Raw genomic sequence first — 23,934 nt, forward strand, 5'->3', positions numbered from 1 at the left:
AGAGCTGCTGTGATGGGGCTGCAGAAGTGTGACCACGCGTGAGTTCTCATCCCTTCTGGATTTATTTGCACATCGGTGTCTCGGGAGAGGCCGCGCGGCGCCCACCTCTGTGTTTCTGACATTGCAACAGCTGCACTGCTGTAGTGCCTTTTCTGAGACTCTGCAAAAGCACCTTATGAAATCAAGCCTCAGAACAGCACTGTGGGACAGGGGATTGCTGCCTCTCCTTCTCAGAACTGAGAGGGAAAGGGACAGGTTTGAGAAGCTTGGAGAGAGCACGTTGGTCTCTTTCTCCCAGAGCAAGACTTTTAAGAACTGACTGAACAATGTCCTCTTGCAGCAGGGGATGGTGTGGAATGTAGGACAGCATCATTTGGGACAGATGTTTACCTCTGTGTGCTGGTCCCTGGGGAATGCCTGCTCTGCAGCTGATCTGGATCAAGTGCCGAGATACAGACAGCGTAAAGGAGCTTATTCTCAAATATGCAATGGCTGCAAGAGCCTTCCTTTGAAGGTCATTTGAAATAGCTTCTAGGGTCAGTTCAGAGCCTTTGCAGAAAGTTTAAATTGATCTTAAGTTTGTATTTTGTGAGCCTGTTCTTAACACTCACATTGTTATCTGCTTATAGTTCTTCAGTGCTTTAAGCAACGACCAAATCATCTGAATATCTCAGTCAATGCTGACCTTTGAAATGTGTTTTGTCTGTGAGATTATCATGTTGTTTTATATATTTAATGATGATGTTAAATCTATTCTAATAATTAGGTACAAGAAGTTGCTCTGTGAATATTAACTGTTTGTATTTGTATATGATCTGCTGATCAGGCCTTGTGAAACCAGCTAGAAAAAAAAAAAAATCTTCCCACCCCTTTGACTGGTGTGTGGAATTACGTCCTGCCCACCCAAAACCTCTTGCAGGGGGTGAGGCACTGGATGGGAACATGGATGGGGATCGGTTTTTGTCTGCTGCCCTGAGGTTTGCTGCTTGCTTGTTCTCAGCATGCATGGCACCTTGTGCTGTGGTCTTCATATCTTTATAGGAGCCCTCAAAGAGCGAGGATGGGGATAATGGTAAATGTAAAGACAGCGTGAAGATGGGGATAACGTAAAGCACTGCTTTGCTTTGCAAGTGTGATGACTTGTTTGAATTACACTGAAGATGTAGTGGTTTAAACTTCCTTTTTGTGCTGATTTCTGCATGTGTTTAAGCTGCACTGAGTAAAAAAAAACAAAAAAACAAACTGATTAAATGGCTGACCTCAGAGATCAGCAGGGTGGCATCATTCATTCTGGTAACTGTCTCTACATGGAAACATTTAAATATAGCACATGCATGTTCTGGGCATTATGGTGAAAGGAATTGGGATCACACCAAAATTCTATTTTGAGCCCCTAAGTCTTTTGCATTAGGGACTTTGATTAGTATGCCATTTGCATATTTTGAATATTTGTCAAACCATTACTCTTGGTGGTTTTTTTAAAGCCAAGGACAGTATTTTTTATAGGAGGTTTTCAGTAAGTTACACATCTATTGTCTGTTTTGATCTTGTACTAACTATACCAGATGCTGCTGCTGATCTAAATTTTTACTCTCTGCCTTTTTATTGTTTTTAAGAAACTGTAATATAGCTGTGTCCTTCTAAAGATGTGTAATATTTACAATGAAAAAAATGTGAGTACAGTCTGGAATTTATTGGTACTTTCATTTTGAGAGATGTTTTGCTGTGAAACAAACCTGTCTCAGTATTTCTTGGGCTTGATGTGTTCTGGCCTCATTGCCTGTTGTGTTGCTCTTTCTCTGATTTTCCTTATCCTGTGTAATCTTTTGGTTTAATACAGTTTTTCAAAGAAATGTTTAAGTGATTTGTTCGTTTTGCTTTAAAAGTGCTAAATTTGTGTACAATCTTGGAACAAACCTTTTGAAGAGAAAACGGGAAAGACTGGGTACAAATCATGAAATTACCTTCTAGATGGAAATTTGCTGTGGATTGACTGTAAAAGGGATATGCTGCAGTTTTGTGCTATGTGGTGGTGTTCATATACGTTGCTATTAGTCAAGTGCAAATAGGAATATGATGTGATTTTAACCGACTTTTTGTCTTGTTGAACATGATTTTATTAAAAGTTACTAACAATGTTTTAAAATGGGTGAAAGTCAAGAGCTGTGGAGTCTGGATTAATGTAGCTGTGTTCATACTGGGGTGAGGAGAAGATGCTCATTTCCAGCAGCACAGGGAGGTGTGTGGCACTGGCTGAACGAGGCTGCCTGGCTCTCTTGGGAGAGATGTTGGGTTTGTCTCAGGTCTGGATCCCCCAGACTGCCTCAGATGCTGCATTCTGGTGTGGACATCCCTGTCCCTGCCCCACTGTGCTTCCACTGGGATACTGGGGCTGTTCCAGTCTCAGTGTGGACAAGGGGCTCTGAGGAGGGGCTGTTTCATTGCTTTCCTTCACTGCTTGGCTGTGACTCAGCTTCTGCTGGGACCTGGCAGGGGGGGCTGCTGCTGCTTGGAGAAATGGTGCTGCAGTTCTGGGATGTTCACAGAGGTGAGCAAACCTGGCTTGGGCAAGAGGGACAATTGTCATGAATTTCAAAAAAAAAGAAAAGGAAGGAAGGTCAAATTTTTTAACAGCACACATGAGGAAAACATGCTGAACTTCCTCTCAAGTCTGGAACTGGAACCAGATGGTAAAACAATCTTGGCTGTTTTTCTTCTTTTTTGAAAAGAAAAGTGTTTTCACACAGGTGAAATGCTCTGTCTCCAGGAATATGAGACCTTTTCCACGCCTCTGTCTTCCTTCAAATTACCCATTTTTAGTGCTGTAATGTTTCCAGTAAGAGAGGAGAGTGTGGGGGAGACATGTAGATGTGTTGAAACATTCTCACTTGAGATAGTGCCCAACAGGGTAAGTGCTCCTATAAAATAGCAAACTAAGACAGGTTAGTAAGCTAAACACTTGAAGATCTTTTTTTAAATAAATATGCATATTTCCATAGTCATGTTATGTTAATTACTTGCTGATTAAATGACAGATCAATATAGGGATCATCATGGTGAAAGCAGAGCATCCTTTTAGGTGTCTTAAGTGCTGGAATTTTTGATTTTACTCTTGATGAGCTGGGGAGTATGAAAGATATTTGTTGTATTTGCATCATTACAGTCGTTCAGCAGAGCATAAAAATGCAGTGAGCCCCAGAAAGTTGCCTGTTGATCCTGTTTGAGCTGTTACCTGTGATCTTCCTCTTCTGAGGTAAGGATTTTTGTCTTGTTAGGACTTTTATCAAAGAATCATGGAATGGTTTGGGTTGGAAGGGACCATCTCCCCTGGCATGGGCAGGGACACCTTCCACCAGACCGGGTTGCTCAGAGCTCCATCCAACCTGGCCTTGAAGATTTCCAGGAAAGGAGCACCCACAACTTCTTTGGATGATCTGTTTCACTGTCTCAAACACCCTCACAGTGTGCTGTCGCTCCATGCCCTTGTCAGAACTCCCTGTCCAGCTCTGTTGCAGCCCCTTCAGGTACTGGAATCTGCTCCAAGTCTCCCTGGAGAGCTCCTCTCCCTGCAAGGATTTCTACAGAGCTTGGCCACGTGTCTCCACTCCAGCCCCCTTAGGAGGTCATGGGTACAGATTGTGGGTGTGGGGACTCACCATGGAATAGTTTTGAACATGTCAACCATGTTCCAGCCAGGGAGTAGCAATTGCATTTTACCCTTTCATTTCTGTGCTGTTGGGATGCAAACATAACTTCTCAGCTTCCTCTAAGTTTACCCCAGGCTATCTTTTCACACTTCCATACAGACAGACCTAGAAGCCATGGAAAAACCTTTACTATCATCACCATCTATCTCAGAAAAAAATGGTTTGATATTACTAAGATCCTGTGAGATAATGGGTCAGCAAAGCAGGTAAGATATGGTCTTCTGTTGTGCTGACCCAGGGCCCAAACCAATTCTAAAGAGACTGCTGTAAATGGGAGCATGAAAAGCAAGTGGATTGCTACAATGTGGAACATAAGTATTATTTACATTAATTTTTCACAGTATTTTACTACTAAAGTGAAGTGTGGTGCCTTAAATGGCACTTTCATTGCTAAGGCTTAGTTTTATTTATCATCTCTGTATTATTTAACTCCATCGTTACATTTAAGAGTCAACTACACTCCTCATGTATTGCTGAGTGTTAGCAATTTTGATTAAGCGCACAAAAAAAGAGACTGCTATAAAAATGCCAACATCTGCTGCTACTGCCTCAACAGACAAAGCCTTCTTCACTCATCACAGTGTCACAGAGGAGCTGGCATAGCCATTACCAGTGCTTACTCCACATCTCCTGTGCCTGTTTTACACAAGAGGTTCTGTTCTGAGTCCAGTCATTTTAGTTTCAACATTTCACTCTCTTTGAGTTTGTACTGGAAACGGGTTCCCAACTGAAAGTGTTGACTTTTAAAGCACTTAATATATGTTATGGTAACATGAAAACAACCCCACAGCAGCCAAGCCCCTTCCTTTCCCCCAGCTGTCTTTAGTTCTGTGAACTGATGGTATTTGTCTGCTGCTGTGTTTCATTGTTATGGATTGGTGCCTGACTAATCATGAAATGTAAAATATATGGCTTTTTGTTAATTTCTCTCCTGCAGCTGAGCTCAGCCTGGTCTCAGGAGCATGTAATGTGTGTGCTCAGTGACTGAGGGCACCTTCCACCATCCCAGGTTACTCCAAGCCCCATCCACCCTGGCCTTGAACACTTCCAGGGATGGGGCAGCCACAGCTTCTTTGTACAACTTATCCCAGCACCTCACCACCCTCACAGCACCGACTTTCGTCCTAACACCTAATCTAAAGCTGTTCTTTGTTAGTTTAGAGCCACCACCCTTTGTCCTTCCACTACATCCCCTGGTAAGAAGCCCACCTGCAGCTCTAGTAGGGCCCCTTTAGGTACCAGGAGTTGCTCCAAAACCTCCCTGGAGCGTTCTCATTGCTGCTGACTGTGCTGGAGCAGGGTGGGTATAGCTGAAAACAGACAGAGGCCTCATCTTACTGCCAAAAAATAAGACTTCAATTCAAGACTAGTTTTGGCTTCGTTGGATTTCTCAATGCATGTTCACAACCATAATGAGTTGCTCTCACTACTGCATCTGCCTTCTCTTTAAAATATTTTTTTAATCCTTCCCTGGACACTAACAACCCAATCCTAAGAGAGATGATGACACAAAGAAATTGTTGGGGATATAAAATGACTTGTTTAAAGCAGACTTCAGTGTGAGCATACTGTGCAGTGGTTATAATCAATTGGAAATAAAACTATTTAAAATATGTGTGGAAGAAAAAAGATTTAAGCTATTTCCCAGACATTGTTTTTTAGTGACATTTTGAGATAATTTCTTGAAAGCTCTTCTTTTTTATATATTACTTCAGCTCAACAATTTGGCATAACTGTTCATAATGAAAGGAAATTGTAGGCTATGAAATTTTCCTTAGACCTTTTAACATTGTTCAATTTCTTCCCCTGCATAGGTTCTTTAATGGAAGAAGAACTGAATATCACGTCAGCAACTGCCTATTACTTCTTGGCAGAAAGGTCTGCATGGGCATTTGTGACAACCTGGCAATGAAATAATGGTTAGAGTTGGCTCACTTCTACAAAGGAAGAAACTTAAATGAGCTCCATCCTAAAGTAATTGCTTTGAAAATATCAAATAATGATTGCAGAGGGAGAGAGGACAGTATGTGTGGCTGTGTGCAGGGATGGGTGAAGGGGATCCACCTCTGGATACAGCCTCAGTGTGAGAGCCATTGATGCTGGAGCATAACTCTGGCACCTCAACACAGCTCATGAGTTTATTTTAATGTCCTGGAAATAAACCACAGTGGATTTGCCACCATGGCTGGGAAAAAGCTGCTGGTTTGGTCATTTTCTGAACATGAGGACAAAGCAGTTTGCTTTGCAAAGCCCCCTGCCAGAAGCTGGGGAATCAGCAACCACCAGTGGTGACAAGTGTAGAAAGGGTGGGAGAACACTCACAGGCTAATCAGAGACCTTATTTTCCATGGGTAAGCAGTGCAGAAAGTGGCTAATTCCTGGGTCACTTTCACTGCCACACACAAAAACTTTTCACCAAAGCCCTTACTACTGCACTGAGCTCTCCCCCACATGCATCTCCCCACTCCAGCACTCCCACTACAGAAAGTCAGGTCCAGAGTAGGAAATAGTTCAGCATTTCAAACTAGTTATAAGCATGAATTGGTTCAACTTTGTGTTCTTCCTCCAGGAAAGCAGTTGCAAAGGGAAGGATCAGGATCTGTGCCACGGAACACAGGTCCCACTGCTGGATCTGTGATCTCTTGCTCCGACAAGCAAGGGAGTGGTTGTTCTTCTCCCAGCACCACTACTTTAGCAGGCAAAGAAATTGACTCTAACAGGAGTGGAAGGGGCAGCACTGCTGGAACATGAGGCTGGTCCCCCCCCACTAGACACACCCACAGTCCTGCAGACATTGGCAAAATTTTAATGACAGTACTCAAACTGTACAACAGAGGGGCAGTGGCAATGCTGACTGTACACAGTGTTTCTCCAGCCATTGCTCACAGGCCAGTTTCATTTTAAAAACAAAGCTTATAAAAATGCACAATTCTCTCCCAAGGTACTGTACACTATTCAGCAGGTTAAAAACTGAAAAAAAAACTTTCATTAAAAAAGTCATTGCACTATCTGTATACATCAGGGATAGTCTACATAATCATGTTCATCTAGAAAATATGTGCATTATAAACCATTTCCATGCAATGCAGGAATTCCTTATTTCAAAGGTGGTATAAAAAGACAACACAGCAGTCCTAACTACTAGAACACTTTATGTCAAACAAAACAAATGTGCATCATGATATTGAACGTGTTAGATGAATAAAACACAACAACAAAGATTCAAAAATATGCAATTTTTTTGTTTCCACCAAGTGACTACAGTACCAAAAGATACAAGTAATGTGAAGTGTGTGTGCAGAAATCATATTAAATGAAGTCCCTCTTCACGTGCTTGTCATGCTCACCCAAGACAGACTGCTATGTTTAAGATTACTGTGATGTCATTTCTGCATCTAAGAACTCAGTATCCAAACACCTTGCAAGCTTAAGAGCACTGCCCCTATAAAATAGTGTATCTATTGCATCAAAGTATAAAGTGTGTTGCTTACAGTTTAAAAAAAATCTATAGAAAAAGTTTTGTTTCCCGTACAAAAACGCTGAAATTCTGTCAAGATATACATTTTGAGATGTGAAACTCACTGCTTGATTGATGCTAGAGCAGCATGGGAGAAAAAAGCACCACCCAAGAGTGTTTTGGTGTGAGTGCAGGCTGTCCTAGGTGGGGGGGGGCCCGTTGGTGTAGCGCAGCATGGGGTAGAAGGAGCGGGCGAAGTTGTTGGCCTGGGTGCAGCTGTAGTCTTCCTCAGAGGAGGGGATCATGCAAGCCAGGAGCAAAAGCAGCAGGAAGAACAACTGGAGAGGTAAAGCTGCTCTTAACACCCGGTAGAAGAACGAGGGAGACCGAGGGTTTGCCTGCACAGGTTCTGGATGGCTTTCACTCCTGAAAAGGAGAAACAAAGAACAAGGCACTTCAGGGTTTCAGTTAAACAAGTTGTTTTTACCCTATTTTCAGATGAAAACTTAACTTTTCCCAGGAGGCAAACAGGCCAGTTCCAAATAGGTGTTGAAGCACAAAGGAAAGACATAATTTACACTGATGAAGTTCTTCTCTGCCCTGGCTTACTGAGATCTAGCCTTTGAACAGGCCCTAGTGGGCTGAGGGTTAAGTTCTCCCTTTGTCCTTCATGGTCTGTTTGTACCAAGTGGCTCTCAGGGGCAAGTTTCTTTTTCCAGGCATGCTGGTGGAATTAAAGGAGGATTTAAACCTGAAATATCCCCTACTTGGCAGAAAAAAATATTTTCTCAAGCCAGGGTTGCACATCACTGCAGAGGTCCTGGAGCAGGAGTGCTAAAGGAAACCATTCCCTAAGGAGCAGCCCAGAGCTGGTAGGTAGAGGGAACTCAACAGGTAGGCAAAAATCACCTCCCCCCATGTGTCAACCTACAAGGAACAGCTGCCCAGGTTTCTGCAGCTCATCTCTGCCATATTCACTATTTTTCAAGAGATAAGGCATAAATTAAATACTACCTTGTGCTGCTGCCATTTCTGCCATCAGCTGTTCTCCTGAGGGCCATCTGTTGAGAGAAACAGCTTTTAGTATCCAGGTTTCAGAAACTACAAGGAATTTCTCTGAAAAGACAGCTGTAGACTTTAAGGTCTGATTGTAAATGCTGTAATAAGGTACATGGACCTAAAAGGTAAAATGATTATATACCTGAGGAACTTCACACTAAATATGTCAAAATACACTATATGCTGATAGCAAAATATTAGAAAAAAATACTTGCCTTCTTCACAGCAGGACTGGATTTCTCTTCTTCTGTGTTATAGACTCCTGAGTCTAAGTCATCTGGAACTAGCAGGAATGTTTTGCTATCCTGAAAGATAACACCACCTTCCTCTTTAAAATGCACATTCAAAACTGACAATAAATGAAGTGCAAAGAACCACCTTTCACTGCCTCTGTAGGTGCACAGCCCACTGCCCCTTCACCTGAAAATAACCAGTTCCCCAGAATAAAGAAATGTTTTACAGTGCCCATCCTGAAGGAATTACATGCCCAGCCTGAAGGAATTACAATGGAATTGTATGGGTTGAAATTGTATGGAATTGAAACTGTATGGGTGCATACAGGAATTAACTTGGAAATATCTGTGACAGGCCTCAGGATAAGCAACCCATTGCTAAGACCTTCAACTCCTACACGTTCATTGCACACTTCTAGCCTGATACCTGGTTTGAATCACACAAATTCAGGCTGGAAGGGACTTCAGGAAGTTCATCTAGTCCAACCTCCTGCCCAAAGACCTGACCAAAAGCCTGACTCAGAGCTTTATGCTCTCTGCTCTTCCATCCCCTTGAGGACAGAGGCAGCACAACCCCTCTGTTATAATACTGTACTAGCCCTGGGGTGCTGAAGTTGTTCCAACAGCCAGAATTGTTCTTTTTTCAGCTTATCAAGGTGGAAGCACTCAAGCTTTAAGTCAGGTTTTTTATAAATACCTTCACCCTAATATGCTATTTCTTTCCAGTAAGGAAGATCCACAAACAAGTATTTAAATTCCAACTCACCAGATTCCCTTGTATTGTTTTTAAGTCATGAGAGACTTGTTCAATCAGCTGTTTCAGTTTCGTTCCAATTACATGGACCTTCTCCTCCTCTTCAATGTAATCACCATCTGATTTCAGCAGCAGGTAAGCAGTGAGCTCTTGGAGGGCGTTTACATTAAGCTGTTGCTCCAGCAGCTCTTTCTCCAGTTGCTGAGAATAAACAAAAAGCAGCACAACAGACTGTTACCCTCAGCCTTATGGATGTTCTCCCAAAAGGAGGAACTCTGGAAGGCTTTAAAGAACAACACAACCTGCCTGAGAACCAACAAGGCACAGGAATGGTTATAACAGCTACATAGGAAATGAAGTTCTCTTGAAGAGACTGGTTGTACCTGTTTGAACTAACATTTAAAAATAGTTCTAGCAGCAGGTAATTCATATAGAGAAGACATTATATTTTGGAAATTGGAAGTCTTGCTCCAGCATAAAGACTGCTCATAAGCAACTTTATTATGATGAGTAATTATGGAGAAGTGCCTTGTAAATGCAATATCTTGGTCAATTTCAAAACCATCCACATGCCTGAGTACAGGAGGTCTGAGGAGAGGCTGCAGACACTGTGAGACAAAAATATCCTGCTCTTCATTGTGTGCTGAGAGCTGAGGTGCTGCAGTTAAGACTACACTCACCATCAGCTCCTTCTGGCATTCCAGTACTGTATTGAGATCAGCATTGGGATCTGTGATTTGTGCTTCATTCCTCCGGCTTTCAGCACTTGCTAACCACAGGATTAGCTTTTGGCTCTGGTCGTGGAAATCCTAGAGAAACAAAAAGATTGGCACATAAGAGGAAACACACCTTTGCAATGCCTTCACCTACAAACAAAACACCCATCTCAGATTAGACAGAGCCGCCACAAATTGACAATTAGTGAGGGTACAGAAACCAATGTAGCAAAAGGGCATTATCCACTTGAAAGGTATTTCTACCAACCCATTTCAATCTATCAGAGGCAATTTTATCAGGAAACAAAGTGTCTTGGATTTTGAGTTACCATTCCACTGATGTGCAGGAATTATCCCTCTGCCCTCTCCTCAACAGAATCCCAAAGAGTTTTCCCTTACAAGCTGGCATGTGGTATGTACCTGGCAGTGCAGTAAGGCTTGCTGTAAACTCTTCCTCCAGTTCTCCAGTGCACGATTTGCTTTCTCCCAGTGCAGGTTGACCTTCCGAAGCCTGTTCTGCAGCTCCTTGAACTCTGTGCTGTCTGCTTTCTGGAATTCTTTGCTGCTCAGGTTAGCAGAAAGCAACACTGCTTTGTAGCTGTCAAATGCTTTAAGCATGTCCTGGTAGAAAAAGAAGATTAGGAGTTTTATGAATGACAAAAAACATGTTTATTTACAATAAAACCACACACTCAAAAGTATCACAGGTGCTGGGGAACAATGTTTGAATCTGGTGACTTTTCAATACTTCTAAGAAACATATTGAGGTAGGTTTATGTTTGGGTATTTTCAAAGCCAAAACCTTCACTCTGAAGAAAATAAGAGTGACTGGGCTTTTGCTTCTCCCTAAGTTACAGGCATTATGGCTTAATCTACATCTGCCTTTCAATTCCTCTGAGCTGTCTCTTTCCCTAACATTCGGACAAATACTCCCATTGATCATCACATGATATTTTCTCCTAATTGATAAAGGTTTTGCCACCCCAGAATCCTAGAATAATGCTGACAGGGACATCTGGAGGCCTGTACTCTCTTCTCCTGTTTCACATAGGACCAACTGCAAACTCCAAGGAGGATGCTCAGGGCCTCATCCATTTAAATTTTCAGTATCTCACAGGATGGAGATTTCCCACCCCCTCTGGGCCCCTGGTTCCACAACAGACGGTGTTTGGAGGTTTTTTTTTTCACCAACAGGATGGGACTGTTGGGGTACATTCCTCGAGCTTTTATTTGCAGCATCAGCCTCATTACATGGTTGAGACAACAAAAAGATGGCAAACCTCACGTACAGCCAGCAGCAGCCAAAGACCTCTTTGCTACAGAATATTTTAAAAACTTTTAGTTAATAGTATATTGTTAAAGCTTAGAGACAGTTGTTCTAGCCAGTTACTAAAAGTACACATACAGCTGCTTCACACAATGCTTGCTTGTCTTATAAAAAGTCATTATAACTTTTTCTACTTTCAGACTTTCAGCTGCAGCTAGCTCTGAGTTTTCTCTGCTCTTTCTGTTTCTAAGGCCTGCTTTTCCCAGCCTTCTGAAAATCTTACCTTTACTATTTCCCACATCAGACCACCCCTATTGTGAGAAATTATTTTTCTTCTCTCTGGTCTCAATTTCTATCAGCCCATTTCTCTGACTTCTCAAGGGCCCCCCAGAAGGCAGTCCTGCCTGCTTTCCTCCTCTCCCTTAGAATTGCAGGGGGAATAATATGGAATTTGTAGTCATGGTCATGTCATCTAACCACCTTTATGTTAAGGCTGACCCTGTATTCTGAAGGTTTTTTAAAAAAAAGAATGCCAAACAATACCTTCCTTGTACCTTCTAGTTTACAGTTTGAATCAAGGGTACTCATCTTTTCCAAGCTGCTCTTGCAGTAGAGAAGTTAGAGCTGTAGGATGAATCCCACAAGCCATAAAGCTCAGATTGCTTTTCCCAGCAGCCTTTCTATCCAAGAGTGTCAATCTCAAGATCTGAGCTCCACTTGTAGAAAACTGCTGGTCTAAATTACTTTTTTTCACCCATCAAAGGATCCTGTCCCCCTCTCCTCCAGGCAATAAAGTTTCTTTTAATATCAGACAAAGCAAACAGACTTCTGAACACCAGTAAGCCACTCTGCAGGCAGACTGGCTTTATCCTTATCCCAGGCAATTGGGATGTCCTGACACCTCATGAAATTCACTTCTTAGAGCACACTGGCTCTTTTAACACCCCTCTAAAGCCAAACTGTCTGAAAATGGGATTTACAGCCAGCTGGACTCCTCTTAAGTAGATGCAGAAGAAAGGAGAAGTGAAGCTCCGCTCCTTGAGGTGGTCAGACACCCAACTCCAGGCTGAAGGGAAACATGTCCCTCCACTCTGGAGGCACCATAAAACCTTTCCTAGGGCTTGGTGCCTAATTCAGACTGGCTGAAGGAGTCAGAGTTCATCTTACTGGAGTGCAGAGTCATTGTCCCTGGTCTAGTAACTACTCCAGGACATGCAGGCTTAAACATACTCTCAGCATGCCTAGGAAATCCCTCTTCTGTCCTGCAGTGCTCTGTTCGTCAGCATCACCCCAAGGGTGACACCAGACTGACCAGTAGCCTCAGGGTGACTCCACATGGGGCAGCTGGTGAGGGGTGAGCACAAAGGGATTTTGCACTTCCACAGATTTTAGGAACACTTGCTCTCTCAGACTTGAACCTGAGGCATTTCATTGCCTGAGTCCCAGGGCCCCAGCACTTACATGAGCCCTGCTAACCTGCTGGCTCATGTTGAGAAACCACAGCTTTAGAGCAGATCTTTGTCAGTCTCCTGCTGGAATTACACCCCACCCTTAATTCAGTTTAAAAAAACAAAGCAGCCTAGACTAAAAGCAGCAACTATCCTGTTGACCTGGCTAATTTTCAGTCTGTTTCTGGTTTGCACAGAGGGGAATGGCACAAGGAAAAGATGTTGATATCACTGTGCAAGAAAACAGAAAGGGAGAAGTGGAAAGGTTTTTATTTCTGCCTGCCAATCTCTGTACAGGCAGACAGAAGCACCTTGCCTAAGACCCTCTTTAGCCCTCTTAGCTGAGAGCAGTTCAGTTCCCCTGTAGCACAAGAATTGCTATTGGCATCCATGCTGCCAACTGATCCCAGGAGAACACGGTGATTAAAAAACATCAGCATCTTGAAATCTCTCTTCTCAGTAAGCCATAACTTACTTTCAATTTCTTGACCCTTTGTTCCAGTGCCTGCATGCTGGTTGGAAGCTTCACCTTTTGCAGCTCTTCCAGCTCTTGCTCAGTTTTATCAAGCCAAGCAGAGATGTCACTGAGGTCTGAGTCCAGCTGCTGCCACTGCTGCAATTTCTGTTTCATCCTAAGTTTATTTCTGAGGTCCTGAGCTTGGATGAGCTCCCACCTGTCAATAATGCCTGCAAATCACAGGGGAAAAAAAAACAAAAAACCAAAACATTTAAATCTTCAGTAGAGGAAGGAGTGTGTAAAACAGATGCAAGAAGTTTTGCAAGAAAATTATTTTCCATGCTACTTGAGATCAATTAACTGCTGTAAAGTGTTAGTGTCTGTCAACCACATATTTTCGTGAGATTCTGCAGTGTCTAAATTTCATATTGCTGGTCAAGTTACCCACATAGCAATGCTACACAGAATTTTAATGACATCAATTGGAGATGTTTTAATTCACTTGGAAGAACAGACCAAAACTAAGGAGACAGAATTCAATGAGCCCAGCTGCGATTTGGTGAACACCAAAATTCAGCATGGGACAAATATGATCCAGCAGTTAGGACCTGGGTTTGTGTTTTATGTCTATGTGGAGTTGCTGGAGAGAGCCCAGAAGAAGCCACAAAGATGATGAAAGGGCTGGAGCACCTTTCCTGAAAAGACAGGCTAAGAGATTTGAGGCTGTTCAGCCTGGAGAAGAGAAGGCTCCAGGGAAGACCTTAGAGCCTCTTCCAGTGCCTATAGGGGCTCCAAGAGAGCTGGAGAGGGACTTTTGACAAGGACATGGAGTGACAGGACAAGGGATAATGGCTTTAAACTGCTGGATGGCAGGTTTAAATTAAAGATTAGGAAGAAATTCCCTACTGTGGGTGGTGAGGCCCTGGCACAGGTTGCCCAGAGCAGCTGTGGCTGCCCCATCCCTGGGAGTGTCAAGGCTAGGCTGGGTGGGGTTTCAAGCAAGCTGGTCTGGTGGAAGATGTCCCTGCTCATGGGAGGGGGGTTGGATCCAGATAACTTCCAACCCAAACCATTCTAACGACTCTTAATGATTGTTTCATCAATTCACTGCTAAAGGACATGGAGATGCCACCTGTGTGATCACTGACACTTTCTGAAAGCACATCTAAACCATTCTCAGGTTATTCCTATTCATCCCACCTATGGGACACAACCCTGGCCTGTGAGACTAGAGTAACAAAGTAAGTGAGCTGGAGCATGTAGCTGCAGCCTTCTTTTTATCACATGATTTGCTTTTGTGACTGCAGTACAATGTGTTACAATCTCAAGCACCTGAAACCAGGAATGAGGTCCTAAAAGGTCAAGAGAACCAGCTTGCTGGTCTGTCTGCATGAAAGGACCACTGTAAAGATACTGAAGAACAGATTGCATTACCAGCTTTGAACAAACATTTCTGTAAATGGGAGCTGTAGCATCTTTTTATATGGAGTACCAATAACTCCACATAGCAATCTTATTTTAGACAGAACCTTTGGTTTGAAATCTGATTAGAAGTCCCTAAAGTGTTCAGTATCAGACAAAAGTGAAATTGTTCCCACTTACTACAAGCAGCAAAGACACAGAAATGTTATGAAAGAAAAATCTCAATTCTGGCAGAAAATGTGAAAGCTCTGAACAGCACCCATGGGCTGGACAGAGCCAGATGAGAAGGGAGCCCCGTGAAACTTTGAAATTTGGCAAAATACATTAAATTTTTTTTGTTCCCAAATATGTTGCCTTTGTGCCATCTCTGCTTTGTCTTCCCAGAGTCACAGGTCAAACACCACAGCCCCAAAGCCACTCCTAATGCTCTGTACCTGACTGCTTCTCTGTTGCTGCTAAATTCACAAGTTCTTGGTCGTCTTGGGGCTCCTCATCGCTCATGTTGGCAGATGGAATTTTCTCCTTGCTGCTGCTGCTGCTTGCAGAGCTGAGCTGCTTCACCTGGAATGACATTTTGGTGGGTGAACCCTGCAGGTGAACAGGATGTCAAAGGTCCAGCCTAACCTGTGTAACTCTGGGGTGGCTGGGCTGCTGCTGAACTCTTGCACATCAGATTTAGCACTGGGCTTCTGCAGCTTTGCTACCAGTTTACACTGGCTTTCTGTGCCTTTCCAATAAACAAACACACACCATGGTGATGCCAATGACTACAAGAGTGGACATGGCAAATTAGTTGTTTTTGCACTACATGTACCAAACAATGTACAATTGCTGATGCTCTTTGTTGTATTGTGGGTCTTGGTAATGCTGACTCTAAGGCTCTGAGACTGGATTAATGATGACAAAAGCAGCCAGATACCAGTACCACCCTGCCTGGAAGAGTGCTGACAAGGGGTCCAGATCCACTGAACGTGGCAGCTGCTGGTGAAGCCATGGCTGGCAAACATCCACCAAGGCTGAGGCACCAATGGACAATAAGCCATTTTGGCACATTTTTCAGTGCCTAGAAGCAGATTAAATGGTGTGTTGCATATTAAGGCTCTTCAAATTTGCTTAGGAAAGGGAAATACATCAGTAAGTATCAAGAGATTCACACCCTGTCCTTTGTGGGGATTAAATTCTCCTTGACTTGCCCTGACAACAGAGGAAGTTTCTCCAGACCCTGACTGACCAGGAGTCCAACCTGAGCCACCAGAAATAATGTTTAAGTTTGCATGAAGTGAAAATTTCCCACCTCAACTATTCTTTTCCTTGATGCTGGAGAAGGAAAGAGGGTGGAGTTACACAGAACAACAAACAGACTCTGTAGTACAGGTTCAGTGCCCACAGAGCCTCGAACTCACATAGTCTGGTTTATAGGGAGTACTTGTCTCTGGTCCAGACAACACATTTCCAGCCATCTCTGCCTGGTTATATCTGTGTTTCCTGCAGACTGGGCTACCTGGAGAATGCCAGGGATGAGCTTCTGAAACAGACTTTCCTGAAACAAACAAAACCAAAACCACACACCATGAGTGCAAGATCTCACCTCCACAAGGAAGCTGTTGCTTTGTATTAAGTTAGAAAGCGCTTTGAATAAAATGGCATCAAGTTATGGCATAAAAATGACAGTTTTGCAGCTTTCCTTGCAAAGCATGCACATTTGCAAAACATCAACAGTGTTTCAAAGGTAATGAGATGAGAGCCATGCAGTTATGGGACATTCTGTTTTCTTCTGGAAAATGCTTGAATACAGGTTAGAGTATTCAAAAAAAAAAAAAACCAAAAGACAAGGCTGCACCATGGTTTTGTAAAGTTTGCATCCCAACAATAACTATCATACATCTGCAACGTGTCAGAGGGAACAAGTTAAGACATGGTTTGGAGAATGTTTGTTCTGGATTTAACAGACAGGACACATATAGTTCTGTCATGCACAAACCACAAAAAAATACTCGCAGAGTTGGAGCTACTGCCTTCAGTAGTTACGCAACCAAAATTAGAAACAACCAAAAATTGATACTACCCAGAGCAAACCACCGAGAAAGAACCAAAAGACTTTGGATCAGTACAATGAAATGCATGTTAACCACCTTGGCATTTACCAGGCAAAATCTAAATGGTGTGTTCTTGACTGCTTTTAATGTCCATGTGGATACTGCAGCGTAAGAACACCATGACAGGATGAGACATGGTGTCCACACAAGGCAGGAAGTCAGACATTACGTATGAGAGAGGTTGAGGAATATAGCGTGCAGCACAGGGAGATTGCCATGTTCAGACACATGCATTAGCAGGTGCCTACCAGAAGATGCTTTCAAAGTTTTTGTGGTCATTTTAAGATATGCCTCAGGGTTTTCAGTGATTTCTACATCTGAAAAAAGAATAATGTCATTTTCCTCACTATTCAGTATCTTCCAACTATTAAAAACAACTGAAACAATGAAGGACAGCAAAGACAAAGAACAAAGTAGTTGGCACCATTTTCAAACATTCTTAGACACTAAGGCTTCTAAAACCAAAAGCTTGGTTTAGAGAGCACCATTTCCTTCACATAAGACATGAGCCTGCTCACATCTGTGAATGGTACTTGAAAACCAACCAACAACGTGGGAGCAAGAGTTCAATCCCCCTCCCTTCCCACACAGGGACATCCTCCAGCTGTCCATGTCAAACCAAACTGCTGGACATTGGTTCTCACCTGACAGAGCACTGTAATATGTTGCTTCTTCATCATCTTCATGAGAGGAAGAACCTCCCACATCACCTGTGTGATCCCACTCAAGTGGGATGGAGTCAACGCTGACAGGGGTCTCACAGCCTGATCTCTCTTGGCCCTGAGTCGGGGGCATAAGGTGGCAAAGGGACTGTGTCGATGAGGGCCCCTCAGTGATGGCTTTCTTATGCCAGGGATCATTCTGGATTTCTCTGGAGTCTTCTTGATCTGTCTCATTTTCAGAGTTGTCTTTTTCATCGTCCAATCCCTATAAGTCAGTAATTAGTGCATATTAGTAAGATTTACAAGAGATCTTCATGAGATAATGACTGAACCACACAGTACTACTGAAGACAGTTTTGTGGTCAGCTGCAGCAACCATATACCTAAATTTAAAGGGAGACATAATTCCTGCCTTCTCCCACTTTTTCCAAATCCAATCCTCACATCAGCAGCTACCTCTCCTCTTTCAAGGCACTCCACCACCACCACAGCATCTCTCCAGTTTGCAGGAGTACCCAGTTCCTAATGGACTTAGAAAGGTCAGTCAGGAAATGATGCTCAGGCAGGAGTGAACAGTTATTTGCTCATGTTACTTCCTTTACCTGGCTTTATAACAGATGTTCTTTCTTTTTGAGGCCAAGCAAACTGAGAATAATCTAAAAGCTCCCAGGGAAAAGCAAAGTGCATGCTGTTCCCCATTCAGGGCTCTCACAACAAAGTGGACAGATGGAGTGGACAAACAAATACATAAAGAGATATTCTAAGCACATTATTGATGGTAAGGAAAACAAAGTGATATTAAAAACACCAAAAACATTTTGAAGCCTTCAAGCCACAACTATATAATTCTGAACCTTATGAACAACCTCCATGCTATTATCCAGATTCTGCAGATGGAGAGGCATGAAAGGATTGGCAAGAAAGATTTAGCAAGGCTTGGGACATCTACTGCAGAGCTCCTGAACCCTTGGAGTCCAAACTGCTAAGAATAAGCAATTTCAATTCAAAAACCAAAATAAGCATTGCAATTCAAACACCAAAATCTTGTCAAAGCATTGAAACAACTGCTGCTTCTTACAGGATCCCTTGAAGTCAGTCTTTGATGGAACCGGGCAACTCGCCCAAACACCTCCTGACAGTATCGATGAAGCTCTTCCAATTCATCTTCAATCAGAGTGGCATCCAAAGGCTCGCTCTTCTGAATCAACTGCTCCCCAAAAACAATTAGCTGATCAATCTTATTGGTGTTTAACATTATCTCCTGTTGGAAACCCTATTTGGAACATACAAGAAAAATAATTACTTCTCCATTGGCCCTTTCTAGCCCAAGGTTTCTCCCTGTTTTCAAGCTCACTGCAGTGAAAGACAAGCACAATTGACATTGTTGTCTAATTTAATTTGGAAAATATCTTTTTACTCAAGAGGTCCAAAGGTTTTATGAGCAGAATTATAGTTCTAAATGAAGTGGCATTTTCCACTCATGTGTACATCACGATGGCTGCCGTGTCCTGAGCCTGCAGGGGATCATGATACAAGAATTCAGCTAATCAGAGATTATTCTTCTGCTGGTACACACAATCTTTTTCTCAGTAGCCAAGAAGTTTCTTTGGTTGCTTGGGCCTCCAGCCTACACAACAGTAAATCTACATCCCAAATCAGTAACAGTGCAGGGAGACAGGAGAAATAAGCATATAATGTAGTAAAGAACGAGTATATTCCTTAGAATCACTGCACATTCCTGATGTCCAATTTCTGTTGAAATTCCCAGCTACAAGCATGAGCTCTGAGGAGAGATTGTACAATGATGCCAATTCAAAAAATATTTGCACCAGAAAATAATGCCTGAATGTAGGAATGTAGCTCTTACTGTCAAGCAGCATCTGCTGCTTTCCAAGCCAGATAACACTGTCACTGACACATACTGCCAGGAGAAAATGGCAGGACAGAACTGAGCCTGAACACTGAATCTGAATTAAACAATGCACAGCTTAATCTTGATTCAGACAATACGTCTTTAAAATTTACTGCCGTCTTTAAACAAATATAGTCCTACAGAGATGTGGTGGCTATTGTGAAGTTATAGAAAATGGATGATTCTGTCAGGCAAGGGCAGACCAACAGGATCACTGGGCTATAGCAAACAACTGCTTCAGAAGGATACGTACATTTAACTGGCGCATTTTGTCATCAAAGTTACTTTTTGAGAAGTGTTCCACGTTTGTCAGCTGTAGGTCCATTTCTGTGAGCCAGACAAGGATGCTTTCCCTCGTCCCCTCAAACTCATCTCTCCGATTGGTGAAGTGCTGGATGGAAAAGAGGAGCCAGTGTTACAAGACTTCAGCTACTAAAAGAGACAGGTCACAGGAGCACTCTGAAATCAGTGTTTTATTTCAGAACTCCTGTTCACTTTAAAGGCCATCAGGACACAAACAGCAGCATGCCATGTATAAAGCCTGTCCTCTTCCTGCAGGGATGCTAGAACAGTGCCCTGTACTAGTACACTATTTGTACAAAAGAGGGAGTAAAATTTTAGCAGTTCAAGATGCTTCTATAAAATCACATTCTTGATTCCACACATTCCTTCTCCCACATCATTATACCAGCAACAGTTACTTGGACTGAGGCTTAACATCTAATTTGTTCTAAACTTAAAACAGAGATAAACAAAGGAAGCAACCCCCCATCTCTAATTAAAGTAATTAAAACTGTGAGATTAAAATCAGTTTTTACTGATTTTACAATGGAGAGGCTGGATCATGTATGACCACGCCAGTGTAATTAATGCACTGTTTGGCATGGCATGTCCCACAGAAGCTGCTAACAGACATGCAGCTTGCCTGTTCTCATGGGTGGATTTACTTGTGGTAAAAGGGGATCACGTAACATCCCAAATATAACAATTCATAGCTGCACAGATCAAACCCCATCACTGCTTACTGCCTCATCCACTGACTTTGGGGAGGTAACAGTTTTCCCTGTCAGATGCTTACAGCACTGCTATATTTAAAAATCTGGCAGTGACAAGTTTTCCCCAGGGCACAGCACAGAGTATCTGCACAGAGATCAGTTTAACTGATGAGCAGGATACTTCTTTGAAATACACTCCAACAACATTCCTCACCAGGCAGGCAGCACAGCAGGAGCTGCTTTCTATCACATCTCCATCTTTAATGCCTTGTTGGTGAATCACATCTTGGCATGAACTAGAGCTGAGTTGGAAACTCCAAACCGTATCTGCACTTGGGGCCCTTTTGTCTCTCTCTGTCTCTCATCTATAGAAAGGTGCAAGTGCATGAACACATCCACCCATTACAAGTGGGTAAGAGGAAAGTGTGATAGGACCAGTGGGAATTGCAACTGACCTCTCAAAATTTGCACTCTTTCTTCCTTTATGCTTTTCTTCAGCTACCGAAAACCAATCTACCAAGGTGAGGTTTATGCCATGTACTCAGTGACCCTTCCAGAGCTCCCCTGCTATGCCAGTAGCTCAGGACAGAGAGTTGCTCTGATGTAGGCACTGCCCATAGGTAATTCCAGCAGAACCCTGCTGTTGGAACCCTGGATGCTGAGAATTTTAAACTTTTTATGCCAAAAGGCACAGACCCACAAGAGAATACTGCATTTGACCTGAGGCTTTGGAGAAGGCTTCCAAAATTGATAGCACTGGGATTATGGGTGTGTAGTTTGATCAGAAGTGTGTAATATCACTAAGTAGAAAATTTAAAGTTCTAGAATATAGTAATATATGTATAGAGCAAGATAGAAGTTTTAGAGTGGAGGCTAGTCCTTCTTCATGAGTTTGGGTAGTGTTTTGTAATAGGACAGAAAAGTCTGCATTGTGGACTTTGAGTGATTAGTTGTTGAGTTAAAAGGAAAAATAATTTAGGTGTCATTTCTTAATTAGATACTTTAGCCTTAAAAGACCTTATAAGGAAAGATAGCCATTTTGTAGCTTGTTAGTAGAATGCTGTAAAACTCACCACTTGTAATATAAATAAAAAACAATAAACACCTAAGTCTGAACACAAAACACCATCTCTAGCGCTTCAATCCCGACCTTGACAGAAGCAAAAAAAAGAAGGCGAAAACCAGCATCCTGTGAGTGCTCCTCACTCCCTGACCCCACTGTGCCACTACCTTGAGCCTCCTGAGAATGGAGGCCACTCGTTTCTGGAGGTTATCCCAGCGCTGGTTGCCCTCGTGCACCATCTGTTTGAGCTTGCTGGCCGAGTCGGTGCGGTTCTCGCGGGCCAGGCGCCGGTACTGCTTATTGATCAGCTCCAGCTGCGTCAGGCGCTCGTGGATCTGCCGCTGGAACGCCTGCAAGGCAAAGTGAGGAGCTCACTCCCTGGTAACAGTCAGGATGTGGGTACTATCCATCAAGAGAGATGGTGCCCTCCCCCTTAAAAACAGACCTTCCAACTGCAAAACTAAACCAGATTTTATAGACCCGTATTTTAAACCATCTGCTCAAACTTAGCTCACTAGGAGAGGAAAGAAAAGAATAAATATCACACTACAAAAGTCTCTTGCCTATAAAAAGGCTTGAAACTTTTAAGTGTCTATTCAGAGTATTGTTTTTTCCACATTAAAAAAAAATCTGGAAACAAACAGACATCTAGCAGCTGCACACTCACCAAATTATTTATGTTCCCTATACTACCAATGCCAAACCAGTGTTTTCCAGAGACTAAGGCATTTTGTACAGACAGTAAGTATTCAGCAGCCCGACACTGAACATAAAAAAGGCAGTCAAAAAATTCACCTCAAATTTCTTCAGCTCCTCTTTTGCATGTGTGTACAAGACCTCTGAAGAATTAGGCCTAGCTGCTATATTTTCAGATGCTTTTAGCCAATCTTCAAAGCGAGAATAGTCATCCAAAAACCTCTGCCACAGACGCCAGGTTTCCTCGATTCTGAGAGAGCAAAAACAGAAAGGTTTTACCACAAGCTAACTTTCAACTCTGGATTCTTTTCTCCGCCTCAAAATTTAGCTTGTGGCAAAAGCTACAGTGTTTCCCCAAAATGCTGCAATAGGCTTCTGTAAGGTAAGAATAGGAGACGTACTTCATTCGCCTTTCCATGGACATGGCACAGATGTTTCTCCACCGTCTGTCCAAGCTCCTGGTGGTTTGCTGGATGGAGTCACACTCTGTCTCATTAGCACACGCATCTGAGTCGTGCAGCAGGACTTCACAGATGTTAAACACGGACTCCACGCCCGCCGTGTGCTGCTCTATGTCTCTCTGCAGGTCCTGCCATCGGCAAAAGAACAGTGTCAGTGGAAGGAAACTTACAGTGTCAGTGGAACGAAACATAATGTGTCAGTGGAAGGAAACATGCATGGCTACATCCCACCCATGCCCTTTCAAAATGCTGCAGAGGATGGGGAAAGAGCAAATCCCGTATCAGGAAAAGCCGATGTAGCTTTAAAAAAGACTTGCAGGATGAGTGTGCAGATGACACAGGTCAGGAGAGAACTAACATGTTAAAAAAAGGGTTGCCCACCTTTGGTGTCTCAGTCTAAACTCAATCTTCTCATTAACAGTCTGGACAATTTTAATGTGCTTTCAAAATCCAAACCTTACCTATACCATAAATAAATTCTTACTAATTTTGACAGCACAAGATGACTGTCTCATATCAGGTTACACTGAAAGGCTCATCAGAGAACTCCTAGTGCAGTATGTGCATTTTATTGACTGATCACAGGCTGCAGCATGAAACACAAACACAATACACAAGTACCAGGTGTTACACTACTTTTCTTAATCCCTCTTGTAGGGCTCCTGTTCTGACAGACTGTTTTAAAGAGTCTGGCAATGACCTTTTGTCTAATCTGCACTACAGGTTTCTTTGCCAGAGCCTGCACCTCCCTCCACAATAGTTCAGCCACTCATCCTGCACCCATCACTACTCCTAAAGTCAGTGTAATTGAAAGACAGAAAAAAAACCCAAAAACCTTATCTAAATAGTTGTTATTGAAAAGGTAGATCTGTACTATGCTACCAACTTCAAATTTTAATAAAATGACAATAGCCACTACAATGGCATTTTTCAACCCATTTCTGGTTTTTCTAATGAAGAAGGATACAGAGACTTTTGCTTGAATAACACTAGAGCAACAAACACAAATGAGCATTTCCCTGATGAAAGTGAACTGGAGTTCCCATTAAATGGTATTTACTGATTTCAGTCAACAGATGAAGCAGAATTGGTTTTGCTCTAGACTTCAAAAAAAACCCCAAACAAAATAAAACAAATAAACCCCTCCAAAACAGACACAGTTTGTAGTAAATACAAAATGAGCAGAAGGAAGATTTTTCCCAGAAGTCAACAAGCTGCAAGAGTAGAGAATCACTCAGTGGCAGCTCTCAGTGGTTACATGGGTACCTGAATCAAGGGCTGAGCCATAAATGGTCAAAATATGGCTTCTGGGATTTGTAGTAATGAACAGCTTTAAGGAATGTAGAAGTGAAATTCTTTGCATGGATAAGACTGCTAGAAGGAGAGCCAACACAATTTTTTACAGGTTACTAAGGATTCACAGCTATTTACTGAGCAAGATATGAGCGTCAGTGTCTTTTCAACACAGGCTCCACAGCTGGGAGCAGGCTCTGCCTCACTACTGGTATCTGGAGAGTGTCTTCTGAATT

The 23,934-nt window shown here is 42.7% G+C and overlaps 1 protein-coding gene across 3 annotated transcripts in view; it reads right to left on the bottom strand.

The window, feature by feature from the left end:
* Window positions 1–6,497: 6,497 nt before the first annotated feature.
* Window positions 6,498–23,934, bottom strand: part of SYNE2 (spectrin repeat containing nuclear envelope protein 2) — a 175,985-nt gene continuing 158,548 nt past the window's right edge. For all 3 annotated transcript variants that reach the window (XM_041476401.1, XM_041476402.1, XM_041476399.1), the window contains 16 exons: window positions 22,346–22,533; window positions 22,044–22,194; window positions 21,416–21,598; window positions 19,444–19,581; window positions 18,357–18,551; window positions 17,261–17,543; window positions 16,865–16,933; window positions 15,924–16,060; window positions 14,955–15,081; window positions 13,117–13,328; window positions 10,347–10,547; window positions 9,891–10,019; window positions 9,223–9,411; window positions 8,439–8,528; window positions 8,179–8,225; window positions 6,498–7,590 (listed from right to left, as the gene is read on the bottom strand). In XM_041476401.1, the coding sequence (XP_041332335.1) occupies window positions 7,365–7,590; window positions 8,179–8,225; window positions 8,439–8,528; window positions 9,223–9,411; window positions 9,891–10,019; window positions 10,347–10,547; window positions 13,117–13,328; window positions 14,955–15,081; window positions 15,924–16,060; window positions 16,865–16,933; window positions 17,261–17,543; window positions 18,357–18,551; window positions 19,444–19,581; window positions 21,416–21,598; window positions 22,044–22,194; window positions 22,346–22,533 (2,565 nt within the window). In that variant the 3' untranslated portion in view covers window positions 6,498–7,364. The remainder of the gene's footprint in view (window positions 7,591–8,178; window positions 8,226–8,438; window positions 8,529–9,222; window positions 9,412–9,890; window positions 10,020–10,346; window positions 10,548–13,116; window positions 13,329–14,954; window positions 15,082–15,923; window positions 16,061–16,864; window positions 16,934–17,260; window positions 17,544–18,356; window positions 18,552–19,443; window positions 19,582–21,415; window positions 21,599–22,043; window positions 22,195–22,345; window positions 22,534–23,934) is intronic.

This window comes from Pyrgilauda ruficollis, unplaced genomic scaffold (assembly GCF_017590135.1).
Source record: "Pyrgilauda ruficollis isolate IOZ18807 unplaced genomic scaffold, ASM1759013v1 scaffold38, whole genome shotgun sequence".
In the NCBI taxonomy this organism is placed as follows: Eukaryota; Metazoa; Chordata; class Aves; order Passeriformes; family Passeridae; genus Pyrgilauda; species Pyrgilauda ruficollis.